This window comes from Zonotrichia albicollis, chromosome 10 (assembly GCF_047830755.1).
Source record: "Zonotrichia albicollis isolate bZonAlb1 chromosome 10, bZonAlb1.hap1, whole genome shotgun sequence".
Lineage (NCBI taxonomy): Eukaryota > Metazoa > Chordata > Aves > Passeriformes > Passerellidae > Zonotrichia > Zonotrichia albicollis.
The window spans coordinates 18,610,448-18,629,426 of record NC_133828.1 but is presented as its reverse complement, the minus strand read 5'-3'; the positions used below and the strand labels follow the sequence as shown (position 1 = coordinate 18,629,426).

Genomic DNA, 18,979 nt, shown 5'->3' with positions numbered 1-18,979 from the left:
AGCTGAGTAAGAATAGATACTCCTGTAAGAGGTGGAAGGGTTTTTTTACTGGTTTTTTTTTGTTTGTTTTGTTTTTAAATCTGAGTATTACTAGGAAAATCAAGATTTGCTTTGAGAGCCTGGACCTACAGCTCCACAAGTGTGCAATTTCTTGAAATGTGTGCTGTGAAAAATTTGCTCTCAGGCTACAGACCAGATTGCAGATTCCTTTAGGAACCCTTTTTGTTCTTGAGGTGCTGGGACTGCTTTGGCTCGGCTTGGGTCCTTGCCACTGGCTGAATGAGTTTTAGGTCTGCTGCAGTTGTTCCACCAGGAGGCCATTGAGGAGTAGAAGCATCTGGAGGAGTAGAGGCTTGTCCAAGCTCCTGAGGTGGCATTTACCACACTGAAAGAGGAGAGGTAGTAATGGAAGCTCTCTGCCACTGCTTGTCCTCCTGCACTCCCAGGAGTGCCCTGTGCAGAGTTATCCTGGGATTAAGGCAGCTCCATGCCAGCCAGACGTCATGGAGCAGTCCCCTCTTCCCTGAAATAACTGGATTTGTGGGGAAGTCATGTGGGAGAGCCAAATACTGTGTAAACAAAAGCCAGCACTCCCAGCGAGCTCCCGCTGTGCTCGTTGCTGTGGCTGCCTTGCCGTCATTTCTAGGATTTCAGGATCCTCCTGTTTACATCAGCCCGCCCGTGCTGCGGGGCCGTGGCCATGCTGAGGAATCCTCCCATGGCCAAGGCAAGGAAGGAAGTGGAGGGAGGATGGGGCTTCGGCATCCTGTACCCTTGGGAGGGGAGTGGCTGCAAACAGCGGAGCCTGAAGGACGTGATACCTTCTGTGCCTTAGCACGGGCTGCTGGGACCCAGAGGAACCTGGGATAAAGGAGAAAAGGCAGATGATGGCGTGGAACTGCTCGGAACTGCCACGTAGCTGGAGAACATCCTTCTAAAAGCCTTTCCTTCAAGTGACAGGAGGAAGGGAGAGGAAGGACGTGCCTCGTGGAGCTGAGATTATGCAGCAGTGCTAACACACAGCTAAACCTCCAAACTTGAGCTGCACGGGCTGGGTCCAGAAGGCAACTTCTGTAGAAAGCGCTGGTTGTGATTGGGAACAAGGATGCTGTTTTCTATATCCGTCCTCTAAAACGTTACTAGTTTTTATTCTTCACTTTGTTAATTGGGCTCTGATGGAGGAATGCAGTTTAGGATCCACAGGCATCCTTTGGAACGGCCAGGTAAGGCTAGAAGGTACAACTAAGTGTTCATCTTTAATTTCAGCAATGGTGCTGTCTTTCATGAGAAATATTTGGTTCTACCAGGTAACCTGTGTTCACAGACTGAAATGGCAAATTGTGAAAATCAGAGAAACAAGCTCTGGTTTAGTGGTTAATATTTGTTTATACAGTACTAACTGATACCTAGTGTATTTTAAATTGATTGACATAATGTGATTTATTATAGTGATTGCTTACAGTAGAAACCCTTGAACCTGTTAATTTACTTATTGACTTCCTAGAAAATGAGTGAGGCTTCAGGTGATGAAATTTATCTTCTCCTTTTGATGTGTCCTGATATAGTTTCCAAGTGTTTTTAAGTATGTTTTGGGTATAAGGAAGAAATATATATTTAGTTCATTATATCAGTAAACACAGTTTACTTCTTTATTTAAACATTACTTCTTTATTGATCACCCATGGATTTTTATTTCTAGTATTTCTAGAATTAAAATTATTAGAGGTTACCAAAGTGAAAATATTGCACCAAAGTTAGCGTTGCAGACTTTCCCAGTCATTTGCCCCAAATCCACTGTATGTATTCTTTGGAATATTCTTGTTAGTCTTACATTTTGGTGACAGTCTGTTTTACTGTTTGGAAGTGTGCTCACACTGAAGAGCAGAGTGCAATTGCTGGCATTGAGGTTGAGGTATTTGGAAGCAATGCTGTAAAGTGCATGTCAGTTACCTTTTTGTTTTACATTGGAAATGCCATCCTAGAGATCTCCTGAGGTTGGCTCAAAATCAAGTTCCAAAATATTCTCCAATGCAAATTAACCACAAACCTGTTACTTTTAAAGACTAAGTGAAATGATGGAGTAAAATAGGTAGGAGACCGTTCTTGGGTGGGTTTCTATGAGAGAAGCTGATGGCAGATCCACAGATCTCAGCCTTGGACAAAACTAGATGTAGCCTTGCTATTCTCCACCCTTCCAGCACTCCTGATCCTCACTGTAAGAGAAGACCTGCCTAGAGAAATAAATGAGAGTGATGCTTTAAAAACTTGGTACCAATACTCCTCTTAATAACTGAATGCATTGCACACACCATCTTCAGTGCCAAAAATTTATTGACATCAGCCTAAAGTGTGAAAGAAGTCAGCATTCTGACAATATGAACTTAATTTAAAATTTTGAATTGCAACTGAACAATACAAACACTTCAAAAGATTTTGTGTAAAGCATCTTCCAGAAAGGGATGAAAAATCAGAGACTGGGATGTAAATCCCAAAGGAGGATAAGAGAATTATATAGGGATACAATGGTGTTACCAACGTGATTGATCTTTTCTGAGCTAAGCTGCATGGATTTTTCAAGAGCTGTGAGTTAGCCATGTATGGTAGTGAAAGATGAAAATTGTTAAGTTGTATATAATTAAAGTTGACAACCAGAATCTATTAACATCACCTTTGCTCTGCTATGAGCATCTTCATAAATGTGTTAAAGAGATCAGAATGCAGAAGTTTGAACCTCTTAGATTGCTATAGCGACCTTTGCTTATTGTACAGGAAAAAATTTAAATCAATGATGTTTCCACACCAGGAATTTGTGACTTCTATAGTGTTTTGGCATATTGAAGAATAAAAATAATTTATGTTGATGGAAGCAACCCTTTAATCACAAAACCTAACACTACTGTTGACAGAAACTGGGACCAGAAGATGAGTGCTGGTTTGCCTGCTCTGTGCACTGGGACTGTAAGGCTTGTTTCAGATAATTTACCACTAGCAGTTCCTCTTCATCTGTCCTATGAAAGACAGATTGTTTATCTGTTTGTTGTTTTAATCTATGCAAGATGACTCTGTGAGGTGATGGGTTTCAGGTAGTTTATCCTTTTTTCCTAAGACAGAAATAATGAAAGATGTAAGACGCAAAGAACAAAATGTGAACTCCTCAGAAGCCTCCTGACCCCTGATGTCAGCCAGTGGCTTAGCACGGCTTCCAACACTCTGTAACAGCCTTGTGCAAACTGGGAGCAGCAGATGATAAAACATGATTGTGCAGCCAGATAGGCTGCAGAAATGGGCAAACAGGAGTCACCCCTGACGTTGGGGTGAGCTGGGGGCTGACTGTCTGCAAATCAGTTTTGCAGAAGAAGACCTGGAGGTCCTGGAGGACAAGTTGAGGGAGAGGCAGCAGTGTGCCAGTGCAGCTTTTCTTAATGCCTGGTTTGGCTGATTGTTTAGTAGTTAAATAAAGAAAACACCATTACTCAGAATGTTTTTGCTTTACAGAGATTTCAAGGAGCATTACTCAGAGTGAAATTACACACAGTGATACATTTATTGTTACCCACTTTTTGTTGTAAAATGTCATCTCATATACTCTGATTTGTACAGGGGTTGCAGCTCTGAGAATTTCTGTTCTGTAGTATTTTTTGTCTAAGAATTACTGAATATAGAGAGAAAGTGTGCATCTTGCATTGTTTTATTTCTTTCAGAAGTGTAGCCTCACTGGACAAGATACTGATGCAGTAAGACAGTATTTTGTTGCATATTTTATGTTCTGGGAAGGGATATTTATATCTACTCTTTGGCCCAGATTCTGGAACAGCCGCCAGTTTCACAAACAGCCACAATTATGTGCTAAAAGGAGAATAGAACTGCTTAGAATTGAAGTTCCCTATGGAATATATATATATATATATATGGAGAGAGAGAGACTGTGTATGCATGTATGTTTGGGAGAAGGGAGAAAACGAGGGAGTGATAATTCTGATGTTGCTCTTTGTTCTCTTAAATGTTTCCTCTTTTTTGGTCAATATTTTCATGATTATTGTGTACTTCAGTGTTTTCATGTCATGCACTATTTTCCTTCAGTTTTTCTTTTTAAAATCCATGAACTGATGTTTGAAGTTATTTTTCCATATGCATTAGTAATGTTATTTTTCCCCTATGTGAATAGCATCATGAAAGTAGAAAAGACCCATCTGTTTCAGAAGAAAGTCAAAGCTGACCAAAATAAATTCTGTAACTTGAGTCGATTGCTGACAGGCAATGGTCTGTTAGCATTTTCCATCCCTCTGTCTCCACCACCTTCTGTTGCAGTGGCAGCGTGCCTGTGGGCAGAGTATCAATGATTTAGTCTTCATTGCTGCAAAGGAGTCCGTTCCTTCATGAAAGGGCTGAATATCCAGGCACTTCTGTAAATGTGGGATTTTATTAAATAAAGTGAAAGAAAGCGTTCTGCATTCTTGTAACTACCAGCTGGGAATTTGAGACTCAGTTAATGGAGGACCTTTTATGAAGCTTACTAATATCCCTGTAAAAATTGCCATTGACTGTGCTTTGTGACTGGTTTAAAAAACAAGTAACAGTTGCTTGCGCCTTATTGTTGGAAATCTCACCAATAAAGGTATATTTCATTGCTTCAGGCTTTGTTCATTTGTTGAACAAGATAAGAATAAAAAAGCTTATGGTTATAATATACCAAATATCTGTCCTTCTTCTTAGAATCATGAACAGACTCTTTTCCAGTTGATTAAATACAGAGCAGATTCAGAACTAGAGCAAATTCAGAATACAGCAAATTCAGAACTAGAGCATGTTACATGAGATGTTTACTGTCAGGAATGTGTCTTCATTTACCTAGATGAAGTGAGAATGCTGAATAGCTTAAAACTCTATGTTTCAGCTAACTGGAATTTTTAAAGAATCTGCTCACTTTTGGGGTGATATTTTGGATAACCAGGTTTATATGGTGGACCAGAACAGTCACTAATGTAGTGTTGCTGGAAGTAAGCTGTATCTCATGGCTTGCCAGTGTTCTGTCTGGAAAAAAATAGGGAGCCTTGGGATAGGAAGACCCTTTTTACAATAGAAAGTAAACAAATTCATCAACAGTCTATTCTTTTGGTTAGAGTGTCATTGCAAACCACATAGAGATTTTTTTATAAGGCCTGTGGGGTGATTTACAGGCTGTACATTCAGTGCTCTACTTTATACAGCTTTGGAAAAAAACCCCAGCAAAACATGGCTGAGATGCAGCTTTGTTTACTCTGAAAGTTTTTTACTGTAATGAAGAATAAATACATGCAGTTTAGGATTTTACTGCCTGTGTGCCTGACTTTCTGATGCATTCAGTTTGTGTCCTATCATGTTGATTCTGCACAAGAAGTTAAGCCTGAGGGCATTACAAGCTTGAGGATCACAAGTGTTAGGAGAACCCTCCTGTCCCTTCTCCTTGTCATTGAGATAATTGTGAAATTCTCCTGGACGTGTCATGATTATGAGGTGTTGAGACATCAGCTTTCTAAAAATTCTCAAAGTTATCCATGGCTGGAGGCTTTAAAATGTCAGTAGCTTGCCATGACCCCTTCTTGATTCTCCAGAGCTCCTCTAGGTTTTGGGCAGTGTGTAAGTTCTCTTGAGCAGCTGCAGAAATCCAGTGTGTGGTCGTGTTCTGTATGTTGGTTTGGTGGGATGAGATGTACAGACTGCATTCATCATAATTCATGTACACTGAGATGAGCCATCAGAGTGAAAGGGAGGAAGAGAAGCTTTAGTGTGAGCTCATATTTTTAAGAGAAATATAAGAAAGCTGCATTGTTTATTAGTCTTTCATAAATGGATATCTAAAATGTAGGTGACAGTTCTGTAATCTTATGTGAGAGTTCCTACCAGAGTACTAAGAAAACTGCTTGAATGGATATGAGCTTCATGAACAAAGCCACAGTAGACTAGATACTTAGTGAAGTGTTTTTAAATTTGTAGAATGCACTAAAATGTATAAAATGAAATGCTTTTTTTAAAAAGTAAGATTAAAAAATATGCAATACCACTGGAAAGAATTAGGGTGTTGTATTTGACATCATAGGTGTAGTTCTTGTCTAGTCTAGTTAACAAACAGCTGCTGAAATACACCAAAGAACTTCCTGTACAAAAGAGTTAAGTTGGATTTATGTCAGCTTTGTCCATGTCATCAGAACTAACCTTTTTGCCCTTTAAAACAGCTTTTTCCCCTGTTTTTTTTTTTTCATTCATTTGGTGTTCTGGGTGTCTGAATACAGGCTGGAAGATGAAACGGCCCTAAGAGTTGTGTTTGTTAGGACAAAATGTAATTTGAGAAGGGGTAAAACTCATATTGCTAAGCTGCTCTGCAGATACTATTTGCTTTGAATGTTTTCTCTGAATGTATGTTGCTGAATCTCTCCTTTCTAGCTCTGGCTTACTGACAATTCTGCACTTTGGGCCTCTAACTGGATGCCCCTAGTTACAATTCTACATTTCCCAGCTAGGAAATGAATGCTAGATTTTCACAGAGTGGCACTGGTGTATAACATGGTGTGCTAACTCTGGGATGCAGTTTCCATCAGCTATACACTTCCAATAGCCTCTCTGTTGGAATAGGGAAGTTTTGGAATTTAATACTGTACCTTGGCAGGTCACCTTTTACAGGAAGCCATATATTTACCTTGGCTGTGTGTCTGTCTGCTCACTCTGCATAAATTGATCTATCAAGTGTACAAGAGAAGCTATTTATCTTTTGCCAGTTAATTTGATTTCTTTATTTTTTTTTTAATTTAATACAGTAATTTTTTGTATTTGGGCCTCTTGGAACAGAAAGCCAAGAAAATTCTATTTTAAATACTGCTTGCTGAAATTATTTTTTGTCTTCCCTCCTTCAGATGAGAACTCTCCAGCTAATTTCTGGGATTCCAAGAATCGGGGAGTGACTGGCACACAAAAAGGACAAATTGTGTGGCGCATTGAACCTGGCCCCTACTTTATGGAATGTGAGTACCTGTTTATGCAGTGCATATTCCAAGGCAGGTCAGCAGGGTGCCATTTGATACCCATTCATCAGTCCCTCTGATGAAACAGGGGAATTGATTGTATTGCTCTCGGGGGGAGCATTTTCCAGCGCGTTTGCTGGACACCATAAAAACAGAGTTGAGCTTAGAGGTACATTTGTGTTCTAGTGATGTTCTTAGGCAGCACATTTCACTTTAAGGGAGGAAAGAGTTGCCTTGTGTGGTGTGCTGTAGTATATACACATTGAAAGATGAAGTCCCTTCCCACAGAAGTTCCAAATTTCAGCTGGCCAGATATTAATGGTAAGTGTGTGTGAAGGAAAAGGTAGTAAGCTAATAGTGCTTGCTAATGTGTTTGTTAGTGGGAAGGTTGGATTTGACTCTAGGAAGTGCCAGTGTCCTGTTCTGTTGCATCAGAATTTCTCAGCTGAAGATTTGTTGAGCTGGAAAATCCACTGGGCAGTTTGGAAATACTGAGTCTTTTTGTGAGTGAAATAAAAAGCCTTCAGTTGAACTGTGTGGTAGTCAAGCTTCGAATTGAAGAGCTACACCACTCCCTCAGATGAGCAGGGTTTATAGGAAGCTGAACTACTCTGCTGTGGGCTGGGTTTTTTTCTTTGTTGGTTTTTTATTGCTTTTTGATGAAGCTATGCTGTCCTACCATATGAAGCATATGATCCTAAAGAAACGGAGGTTCTAATCGTAGGATGTTGTATCAGAGCTTGCTGGAAGCTCTGATGTGCCAAGCATCAAAGTGGCAATCAGTCCCAGAAGAGCTCTGAGTTGCTCTACCACCTGTTTAGCCTCACAGTAATGAATCCTCTTTCATAAGTTAAAAAAAAATAAAAATACTCCCACTCCTTACTTCACTGCAGTGAAGTAAAACACTGCAGTGCTGCTTACTGTAGGTCTTGGCAGAAATTTTTATTCCAATTAACTGATAGAATCGTAATACATGTATTTTAAGAGGTGTTGTATACCCTCTACTAAAAATAAATATTAATGCTTCCTATTTCTAGAACTCATCATTGAATCTTGCCAAGTTGCCCTATGTGTTACACAGCATACTTCTCAAAAAAAAAAGAAAAGAAAAAGGGCCTGAATAGGATAAAATTAAATTCCATTTTAGGAGTTCATTACGTTACAATGATTGAACTGAAGACAATGCTCAAGAAAATAATACAGATAATTAACATCCCTGGTGCCAAAGACACTGGTATATTAAGGCAGATTAAAATGTATGTTGGTAAAGTTCATTGCCTCATCTTTCTTGTACATAAACTCCTTCAGGGATGTTTGTATCTTTTAGCTGGTTATGTGTTGCTCCATAGTGTATTGAGGTGAGGCTCTTGAATAATATTTCCATTTCATGTGAGTATCCCAAACGAATGCTTCAAGTACTACTAGTTTAATCAGCTGCAGCTGACTTTGCAACGAACTGCCCATCACAGTCAGCTGATAGGAAGTGCAGGATGTGTGTTCTTCAGTCATGGTGAGCTTCACTAACAAACACCTCTGCTGCCATACAATGAACAAGAGACAAGCAATTGTGCAGCAGCTGAGAGCTGTAAAAGGGAGTGTTTATGAGCATATGTTGCTATAGCACATGGTATGGTAGATAAATATGCCACCAGTGACACTGGTGTTTCTAGTGAGAGGTCAAAAACTGCACTGAAACACTTTACCAAATTTCTGATTCCACTTTTTAAACGAGAGGTCTGTGACCATGTTTGCTTAGCAAGGTTTTTCCTTGTAACATACAGGTGTTGAAGCAACACTGATGCAACTCCAGGCAGCTGCTCTTTTCCATTTGTTTTCTGTTCCTCAGCTCAGTAAGTCCTGGCAGGGGCAAACGCAGCAGGTGGCTGCGCCCTCCAGGTACAACCGCGCTGTCACTGTGGTGCAGCGCCAGGCTGGCTGTGGGAGGAGCTGTGCTGTGGGCTCCTTACCATGCCCTGCAGACCTGGCACTGCCCAGCCTGTGCCGAACTTAGCTCCCCTGTTACCCTCCTTCTTCTGTTGTGGTGGAGATATGATTTGTCTCTCCGTCTAGCACTGCACGTGCTGCCCCTGTCACAGCAAGAGGGAGAGACAAATGAGGAGTCTAACGTTTCCAGTAAACATGTGCCAGATTATTAAATTTAAGCTATTTCTGATGCTTTAGTCCACCATTGTTTTCCACATTTGGGAAAGAGCTCTCCAGTTGTATATTTCTTATGTTTAGAAATATATTTGCTGCAAGGTAGAATACATGAGGTACAGGTCATGGTGCATGGGGTTTATCATATTTGCTCCTCACAGTAATGACATTGAGCAGACTGTTACCAGTATCCCTGCATGTTTGAAGCAGCAGATCCATAAGGGGGGCAGCGTCTGGGGGACCAGCATGAACCAAATGTGTAAATGGATCAGTCTAAACTCAATTGGAGACTAGCCACAGCATAGGAATACTCGTTGCATCCAATCTGCTCTCAGCTGGGACCAGTGTTTGACCTGCTTAAATGTGGTTTTTATTGGAAGGTTTCAAGGACAAAGATTTGTGGATGCTGTAGGTAACTTGTTCTAGTGCTGCAGTATTGTTACAGCTAAAAAGATTTCTGTGACATCCAATAAGAATGGCTATAGCTTAAATTTGGGGCCATTGCCCCTTTTAAAATCTCTGATGGAAAGAGTAGAGATAGTAACATTTGTCTTGCCTTTAACTCCTCTTCACCAGACTAAACAGGGCCAGCTCCTTTAGCCTCTTCTCACATGTCACATTTTATCCATCCCAATCACATTTGTTGCCCTCTGCTCTTCACTCTCCATTTTCTCTTTGCTCTTAAACCAAGGGACCCAAAACTAGACACAGCATTCCTCACCAAGTACCAAGTAGAGGAGAACAGTAGTTAATTGCCACCTATATACTGTGATACCTACATGATTGCAGGTTCCCTGCCCTGTGCTGTGACCACCTACATGATTGCAGGTTCCTGCTCTACCTGTACTCAAGGAGAGGAAGGAAATGTTTTCTGCAAGCCTGAGAAACATGGAACCTGCTCTGGCAATGATGATGCTCATTAACAGACTTATGCTAAGTAACTACAATAATCCTTTAGGATTTACACTCAGAAGTGTCCTAAAGTTGTCATGTTGTTTTGGGAAGAAAGGGAATGTAAGTCACTAATGTTGGATAATGAGTTGTGTGTTCAGTCAGCATGCACTTAAACCAAAGACTCTGGATGTGGGTTTTCCCTGGCAGTGTCACAGCCTAGGGACATTATGTATCTGTTCACCAGTAATATCTCTGGAGGGTGAAGAACAGAGAATTATAGCATTGCTAATGAGCCATATGCAAACAAAATCTCATGCAGAAGGAGTATTTCCATTTTAATTGCATTAATGTTAGTCAGTAGGAGTCAGCTGGGTTAGGCCTTGGACTCTTTCTGCAAAAAGATTTGTATCTTTTAAGAAAAACATTTTATGCCTCAGTTTGGGAATCTGTTTTTCCATGAGCATAATTATAAACTTATTTATAGTTTCACCAAGGTCTCTCAAATTTCTGCTTATGTTTAAAGGTAGACTTGGATAAACATTTTTCTGAATTTCACATTACTGTGTGTCTGGAGTCTTGTAGCTCAGTGTTAAGATCACTTAATTTATTCATCTTAAAAATCCTTCCCTGGGGATTCAATATCTCCTATTTTTCCAAGAAAATAACATGTAAAGGCATAGTTTGCCATCTGCTCTATTCAGATCAAGCAACCTGCAGAAAGAAGGGAGGGGAGAGTTTCCTCTTGGTACTGAAAACAGACGTTAATTCCCCTCAAAGCATCCAAAATTAGCAAAACAAGGATGATCAAAGAAAACTCTATTTGCCTCGGACAAAAATCAACACAAAAATTCTGTAGGCTCTGCCCTGGAAGGGAGAATCAAAGGAATCAACAGTGAAATAAAGAGAAATGAACTTAATATATTCCAGAAAAACAAGCAGCCTCTGAGGGGAGTGGCTGAGGAAGGGGAGGGAGGAAATATTATGCAGAGGAGAAGGAAAATATTTGCAAAATACCAAGTGCAGCTCACCATCACAAACAGCCAGTGTCCTGAAGATGTCACCTTGAGACAGTGTGAGTGGCTCTGAACTGCAGAGCCAGCCAGTACAGAGGCAGGTGTTTGTTCCTCTAGGTTTTCCCTGGGGAAGGAGCAAAAGTGCTTTGTAGGCATGAAAGGGAACTCAGTCATTTTAGACATTCAAGAAGGTGAGTTTGAGGATCAATATGCCTGATAGGCTGTTTCCTCACATAGCAGAGGTGGCTTTCAAACATCCTGCTCTGAGACTTGCTAAAATGTGAGCGAAGGAAAACAATGACTCACTCGCTGGATGGCTCCTTCAGGTTTTTTTTTGGTGTGTAAACTACAGAAGGATTGCTAAACCCAGCTCTACAATTTTCACCCTCCTGTAAAAGGAAACAAGTTCAAGGAGTATTATCCTAAACAGGTAGCAGTAGTGGGAAAGTGCAACACAGCTTAATGCTTTTGCATTTAGTTTGGTCATCTGGTATTTAGCATGGCATCAGGCTATTCAGGTTTCTAAGTACATTGGGCCTTTATCCTCTGGTGCAGGAGTGGTTTCAGTTGCCCCAGAAATTATTTCAGATGGCAAGTGTTTCTCTGGGTATGGCTGGCTGTGAGCTTTGGATGGAAGCACAATACCCTTTGGGGCATGGTGATGATATTCCATGTGGAGAACAGAGGTAACAGAAAGATGGAGTGAAATGATCCATAGGAAGGCTGGTGATAGAAAAACCACGTGAGAAGAAGCCTGAGATTTATTTGGGACTAGCTGGTAACAGCTGCTGCTCATTCATAACCTGCAGCTCCCAAGTCAGGTTTCTGCAGTACAGAGGAGGACAGGTCATGCTGGAGATGCCACGGCAGGGAGAGCAGCGTAGGACAGTCACTGCCATGCAGCAAGTGCCTGGTGCCTATGCAGTTCCATGTGCAGTGTGCCCAGAAGTGAAAAGCTGTACATATTCCAGGAGGTAAAGCAGGGGAGGTTACAGCACTGTGGATGGGCATGTGCTCACTCTTGATTCTCTGCCATGGTCCTGCCTGGTTTATTAGCATGGGTTTAGGCTGAGAGCCTGCTTTGAGATTGTATTGGCCTTGTATTTGTAAGTTTTAGTTTTGGTCCCATGAGTGTTAATTACAGTGTCCACAAGAAGCACCTTCACCTACTTTACCTACCTTTGTTGTTATTTATACTGTTTGATGTCATAGTCATTACTGTCAGTAGAATAGAAATACATGGATTTGCATATATTTTCTTTAGCAGTGCTATGGCTTGATGCTGTGAGCAATAATCCACAGTGGCAGCTGTTGGGATTCATCCAGAGACTGCCAGTCTTGTCACATCAATCATTTCCAAATCTCCCCTGGGACTTTTGTGGTTAAATTACTTCTGGTGCCACACTGCGATACTTGGATGCAGTGACTGCACAGATGCAGTGTGTTTTGAACTAAAATTTCATTTGTGCCATAGAATCACAGAATAGTTGAAGTTGGAAGGGACCTTTAAAGGTCTCTAGTGCAGCCCCCCTGCAAAGGGGCTTCTTTGATAGGTCAGGTTGCTCAGATCCCTATCCAACCTGATGTTGAGTGCTTCCAGGGACTGGGCACCTACTGCCCCTCTGGGCAACCTATGCCAGCATTTCAGTACCCTCACTGTATAAAGTTTCATCCTTATGTCTAGTCTTAATCTACCCTATTTTAGTTTAAAACCATTATCCACTGTACCTGGTAAAAAATCTGTCCCTATCTTTCTGATAAGCTCCCTTCAAGTACTAAAAGGCTGCAGTGAGTTCTCTTCAGAGCTTTTTTTTCTCCAGGCTGAGCAAACCCAACTCTCTCAGTCTGTCTTCATAAGAGAGATTGTCCATTCTTCCAATCACTTGATGGCCTCCTGTGGAATCACTCTCCTCCTGTGCTGGCCCCAGAGCTGATGCGGGGTTCCAGGTGGGATCTCAGAGCAGAGCAGAGGGGCAGAATCCCCTGCCTTGCCTTGCCCTGCTGCCCACGGGGCTTTGGATGCAGCCCAGGGCAGGTTTGGCTTTCTGGGCTGGGAGTGCCCATGGCTGGGTCGTGGCCAGCCTGCCCTCCACCAGCTGCCCCCAAGCCCTCAGCAGGGCAGGTCTCAATCTGTTCATCCCCCATGAGTAAGAACATGAGTAGACTATGAGATATATTCAGAAGACATGGTAATATATGTGTTTGCATTACACTGGTATCATGTTAAAAATGAGGTTTTATGTGAAGTTCTTGGTATTCAGTTCCTATTTCCATGAAATTATAACTTTTGCAAAAATAGTGTATTCAGACTGAAATGCCTTACTTTATAGCTAGCAAAGCAGACTCCCAGCTCTCTTTTTTTTAAAGCTGATAGATATTCATTTTAAAAATTGAACTTTATATACTTATATCTTTTAAGGGGTACTTGTAACTAGAGGTATGAACAGAATTTATTTTTTGTAATGGTTTTGGCCATAATGGTCAATGTTAATGAATGTTCTATGAATGCAGTTCATTACTTGTATCCAATCTTCATATTTTTACCATTTAAAATTTTACCAGTTAAATTCTGTAAAGGTCATGGTTTTCTCACATGGAATTGTTCTGAGCCTGGAACATTCATCTGTGCAGTGCCCTGCAACCAGTACCCTTTCAGTGGTCTGTCTGGGGACTCATGGTTATTGTCCCTACTCTATTTATAGACATATTCACTGAGTTAGAAATACTTCTATTATTCTTCTGCTGGTTTTTTATGTTGTCTCTTAACAGCTATTTTTGAGCATCAAAAATAACTGAAACAGGATCAAGTCTTGTATTTTTTACATTTGTGGCAGGCTTTGTTGACTTCCTTATGCACATAATACCCTAGTGTTTTGTTTTAAAGGTTAGATTATAGTTACTTTGCCAAACTGGAGCATAATAGTTCTCATGACTATTATTAAATAAGAATCTCTGTTGGCAGCAAAGTGAGTGGGGCTGGTAGGGATAGGGATGCTCTGGTACCTGAACAAGCATTTGTCCACCACGTTCCCTTTGAAGCAGGTTAGATGGAAGGACCAGTGGGACATAAGCATTTTCTGTTATTGATCCTACTTTAGCTAAAAAGCTTTCTGTAAGTCACTTTGTAGGTGGTCTGCCTAATGTTCCTGTAAAATAAAGTCTGTGATACACCTGCTGAGAGAGGTGGCAAGTACCTGAGGGCTGCCAGCTTTGGCCCTTGCATTCTGCTGCTTGTTTGCTACTGCCCAGTAATCAAAAACGCACATGCTGAAAGTGATGCAGAGAAGAGAATGCTAAATGTCCAAACAGAAATGTTGAGTTCATTGAACTGTCACACTACAGAAAAGTTCAACAGGCAGGACATACATAGCACTGCTAAATTTCTGCAGTTGTCTGTCAGGTTCAGATGGGAAAAAATAGGATTTAAATCTGTAGCTTTTTCATGGATTGCATCTCCCTTTATAGCTTTGTAAAGCATGAATGTGAGTGACTTCATTTGTTCTAGTTTTCTTAAATAAGTTTTGCAGAACATGCTCTCATATTTTTCCAATGAGTTACTGTTCTGTCAGCTTTTTCCTCAGTGACTGTTGGAGGACATATGTTTCTGTCTGCAGAGAGCCATGGATTCAGCCAAGTACCTTCTGGGCACTCAGCTGCATTGGCCAGGAAGTTTCAGCTGCTGTGCAGGTTCCATACAGTGAACCAGGAGCACTGTTTTGCTCTAGAGACTGTTCTGTTGTAACCCAACTTAGATTTTACTTCTTTTTTGAGATATATCTTCTTATCCCTTCTGAGTGGAGATGGTTCCCCCTCTAATGCAGATGTTTTGTTTGACTAGGGTCTGTCTGGAGCAAGCTGTTCTCACAGCAAACACGGTTGCTTTCCCGCATTATCTGTCTCCCAGAAAGAATGCATTCTCCAAGGATTATGCTCATGTATTTATGTATTCTTAGTATCTGTCTTTTATTAAAGCATTCTTTTGATGGGCAAAGGTAAAGTATTGAAGGCAATAAAAAAGTAGTTAGTGAGGGACTTTGGGGAATTAGAGATGTTTTAAACCCAAGCTGTTATTTAGTGTAAGCTGATCCCTTTATTACTGAAGAGGCAAAAGTATATGGTCCATAGAGGTAACAGCACTATAATTTCATGCAGGTGTTCTTTTGAAATTCAAATGTCAATGTTTGAGTCCCAGAAACCTTTACTGATTCCAACATTTTTGTGTAATAGAGCTCTAAGACTATGGTTATGACATGGTAACAGCTATTAGCTTTAAAAGAAGGGGAATATGGTTTCACAGAGTTTTCAGATTAATTAACATATATATCACTTTTTATATGGCCATGTGATAGCTTTGAAAGAATCATAAATCCCCCCAATTTAATTTTTGCTTATTTTTAATTAAAGAAGGAATTTATTGTGGTCTGTATGTCTGCAGGAATGTCAATTATAAAAGGACACGTAGTATCAAAAGTATATTAATTTTTCCCATGAATGAAAATTCTTTTGTGTTCTGAAACATCTTATTTGCTTTAATGATACAGCAAATGATTCTGTGGTCAGGTACAGATGTATCTCCTTTGCTGGGTTTACTGCTCTTAATGTTTTCATTAGGGATCCCATGCAAAGCAATCTCATTAACCTGTTGAGGAAGAATAAATAGGAAAGAAAAAAGAGAAGTGCCAGTTTTCCCCTGAAGGCAACACATAAAAACAAGGTGACAGGAGAGATGAAAGAAACTGGGAAACTCTGTAGGTGACACGTGCAAAAGTGCATTTAGAGTATGGAATAGTTCAGAGGAAAGCTGTGTGTTAATATGTTATTGAACTAATTTTTCAAAATACTGAAGTCCTGTTTGCAGATAATTGGACTTACTGCTGCCTTAGAACAAGCACAACACCTGTAACTATCAGATCAGCCACAGATACTTGTTTTCAATGGATTTAGAGGTCAGGAATCCATCAGTCATCAAGAAAAACCTCTTCTAATCAAGATTTTTTTTTGATAGCGCCACACAAGACATGTCAAAAAGCTACATCCTTAGCTGCTTTGAACTTACAGTGTTCCTCTGAGATCTCTTCTTCTGTTTACATTAACTGCAGTTTCTAGCATTATTAGCCAAGAAAAAAACCACCTTGGTGTCTCTTACCCTATGAAGTGTTTGTATTGTTGCTGTGTATAAGATCCAGTCTTGCAAATCCATGCTCATTTTGCCAACATCTGCATGCCTATCGTGGGTAGCCCATTTTTTCAATTTTGTGCTGAATTTCAAGCACAGCTTCTCTTGTATTAATCCCACTGACACAGTGCTAACAGCTGATCTGCCATTTCTCTAAATGCATGTGTGAATGCAGTGCTGTATAAAGCCCAAACTGAATCAGTGCTGCTTCTGCTGGCAAGTGGAAGAAGTAGTCTAATTGTCATGTTTTTAAATGCTCTGCTTTTTAAAATTATTTCTAGCAATAAGTCCTGAAGTTTGGTATTTTGTTTGTCAGATTGTATTTTTTTTTAATTTAGTGTACCTGAAAGGGAATGTCAGATCCATTTCTTGAATCAAGCATTTTTCTATCACCAGCCATATACAGGTATTGAAAAGTACTGTGTGCTCATAGAAGTCATTGAGAGAAAGAAATATGAGGATGCATTTCAACCTTTAGATAAATGTACCTGTCAGTGTAGTGAGAGTGTTTATCCCCCATCACGTTATGGATTGTCTGTGGATAGAACCAGCAGCTGGGTAGCCTTTCTATTGCTAGATTTTGTTTGAAAGTGATGAATTGACAGAAGATAGTCACAACAGACTGGATAAACAGTAGCTCCAGAAACTCTCAGAAAAATTAAGCTTAGGTTGCAATAAAAGTAAACAATGCTATAAAAGCAGGCAATATAGCTGGAAATTTGAAGTTTTGGTTGGAATAGTACACTGTCTTTATGTTCTCGGTGTGAATAGGAGATGCTCAGACTTGAGTTCTTGTTACTTAGTACGTGCATTTTACAATGTGGAGAGTCCAGTACTTGTATAAATCCTCCCAAATTTTGCAAGTGCTGAACCTCTGATTTTATGTGAGTTAGAAATTCTGGTGAGTCCTGGATATAAGCATTGTTGGTAGCAAAGCGGAATGGCTCAGTTCAGGAGGCAACTAACCCATCGTCCTGCCTGATGAGTTTTAAGTCTCATAAACCTTTGTAGGTGATTAGAAATCCTGTCTGCATTTTGAATTTTGCTGTAAAGCTTGTGGTAAATAGAGCATGTTTTGTCTCTGTGTGTGAACTCATCTGTGAGGAGGAGGAAGTGGGCTCAGCAGCTTCTCCACCTCCTGATTCCCTGGAGGCACTGTCAGCCAGCCACTTTCCTTTGAAGAGTTGTTCTGAGGTGTCTCCCCTTTGTTCTGGGAGGAAGATAGTAAATAAATGTTGATATGTAATTGCGGCAAATTTAAAAATAAATAATCCTTTTTGGCTGAGCAGGCTTGCTCTGAGTAGGGATAAGTGGGTACCTCAACCCTCAAGGAATCAGGCCATATATATCTCAAAATCATACACCAAACTCTGGGTTTTGTACTTCAGCACTGCTGACATATTGTTAAACCAAGCAGAGGAATTGAACTGCCAAGACTTTCATACACATCCTGTGTCTGAACTGGCTGCTGTAATTCCTGCCTGCCTTTGGCCATTGCTGTCTGCCTGTGGCCATCTCTGTACCCAGAGGTAAAACCCTCACCAGCCTTACACAGAAGAGTTTTCCCAATGGAGAGGGAAAACAGACATTGTTCCAGATAGGGAAAATCCCAGAGGATCAAGGGCAGCCATAATTATAGCTGTTCTGCTTGGTTGGAAGAATGCAGAGGAACTACAGGGGAGGTCAGGCTTCAGTTAAACGTAATACTCTTTTGTTTGCAGCAAATGCAGTTTAGCAAACAAAACTTTAATCAGTGGGACCAGAAACATGGTTCAACATTTACCTTTCCTGTGTTCTGATATATAAAGTGATTCCAGTTTCCTTCACATGTGTGTCACGTTCTTCCAAAGTGCTACAAAATCATCCTAGTGGCAAATGTTTTATGTGCCTTTTTCAGGGCTGATGATACAGTAGCAGAAATACGAGTTGCAGAATTAGGTAAGTTATAATTTTTGTCAGTTAAGTAACAGAATGACCCAACACACAACAAGGATATAACCAGCAGCTCTATTTTTAATTTCCTGTTAGAGTGTTTCTGAAGATAGGTCACTGAAAGCTGGACCCTTTTGTTGTGTCTCTTTTGCCTAGGGTCAGTCATGAAGTGTTTAATATGGTTTTTGTTTTCTTTTCAGCTGAAATAAAGATCTGTTTTAAATACTACCATGGTGTTAGTGGAGCCCTCAGAGCTACTACTCCATGTATCACTGTGAAAAACCCTGCTGTGATGGTGAGTTTAGCCTTTTTGTTCATTGTATTTGTGGATGATTTATTGATAGGCTTTATAAAATGATAGTAGTAATGACAGTATTAACTGCCAGACCAACCCATCAATATCTCCTACTTTTACTATTGACAGCAATTACAAACAACAACAACAACAAAAAAGTGCTGTCTTAAAAAACTATGAAAACTGAAAAGTGATTTTCATGGTTTTGTATTGCTCATAATAAAATAACAGTAAAAAGTCAGGGGTTAACTGAAGTTTTTTATGCTAAGAATTTGACTTTGCTTGCATTCAGTTTTTTGCTACTTATAGTTTTCTGTAATTTAACACCATAATAGGAATTTTTCACTTGATTATATAACTGAAACCATGTCCAGAGTCTCCATTTCTTCCTATTTCTTAAATATTTCCTAATATTCAGTATGGAACTGTTGCAGAGATGGCAATTCTTAGTATGAATTAAACTGGAAAAAACTCTGCTCTTGCAAAACTTAATTCTTTCAGTGTTCATATACCATTG

At 40.2% G+C, this 18,979-nt stretch overlaps 1 protein-coding gene across 3 annotated transcripts in view; it reads left to right on the top strand.

Moving 5' to 3' along the window:
- HECW2 (HECT, C2 and WW domain containing E3 ubiquitin protein ligase 2) overlaps positions 1–18,979 on the top strand; it is a 143,154-nt gene that overhangs the window by 64,487 nt on the left and 59,688 nt on the right. For 2 of the 3 annotated variants that reach the window (XM_005490915.4, XM_026795747.2), the window contains exons 3-4: positions 6,888–6,995; positions 18,368–18,462. In XM_005490915.4, the coding sequence (XP_005490972.2) occupies positions 6,888–6,995; positions 18,368–18,462 (203 nt within the window). Of the gene's footprint in view, positions 1–743; positions 1,224–6,887; positions 6,996–18,367; positions 18,463–18,979 lie in introns of those variants that run through there. The other variant, XM_074548205.1, reaches the window with a different exon arrangement.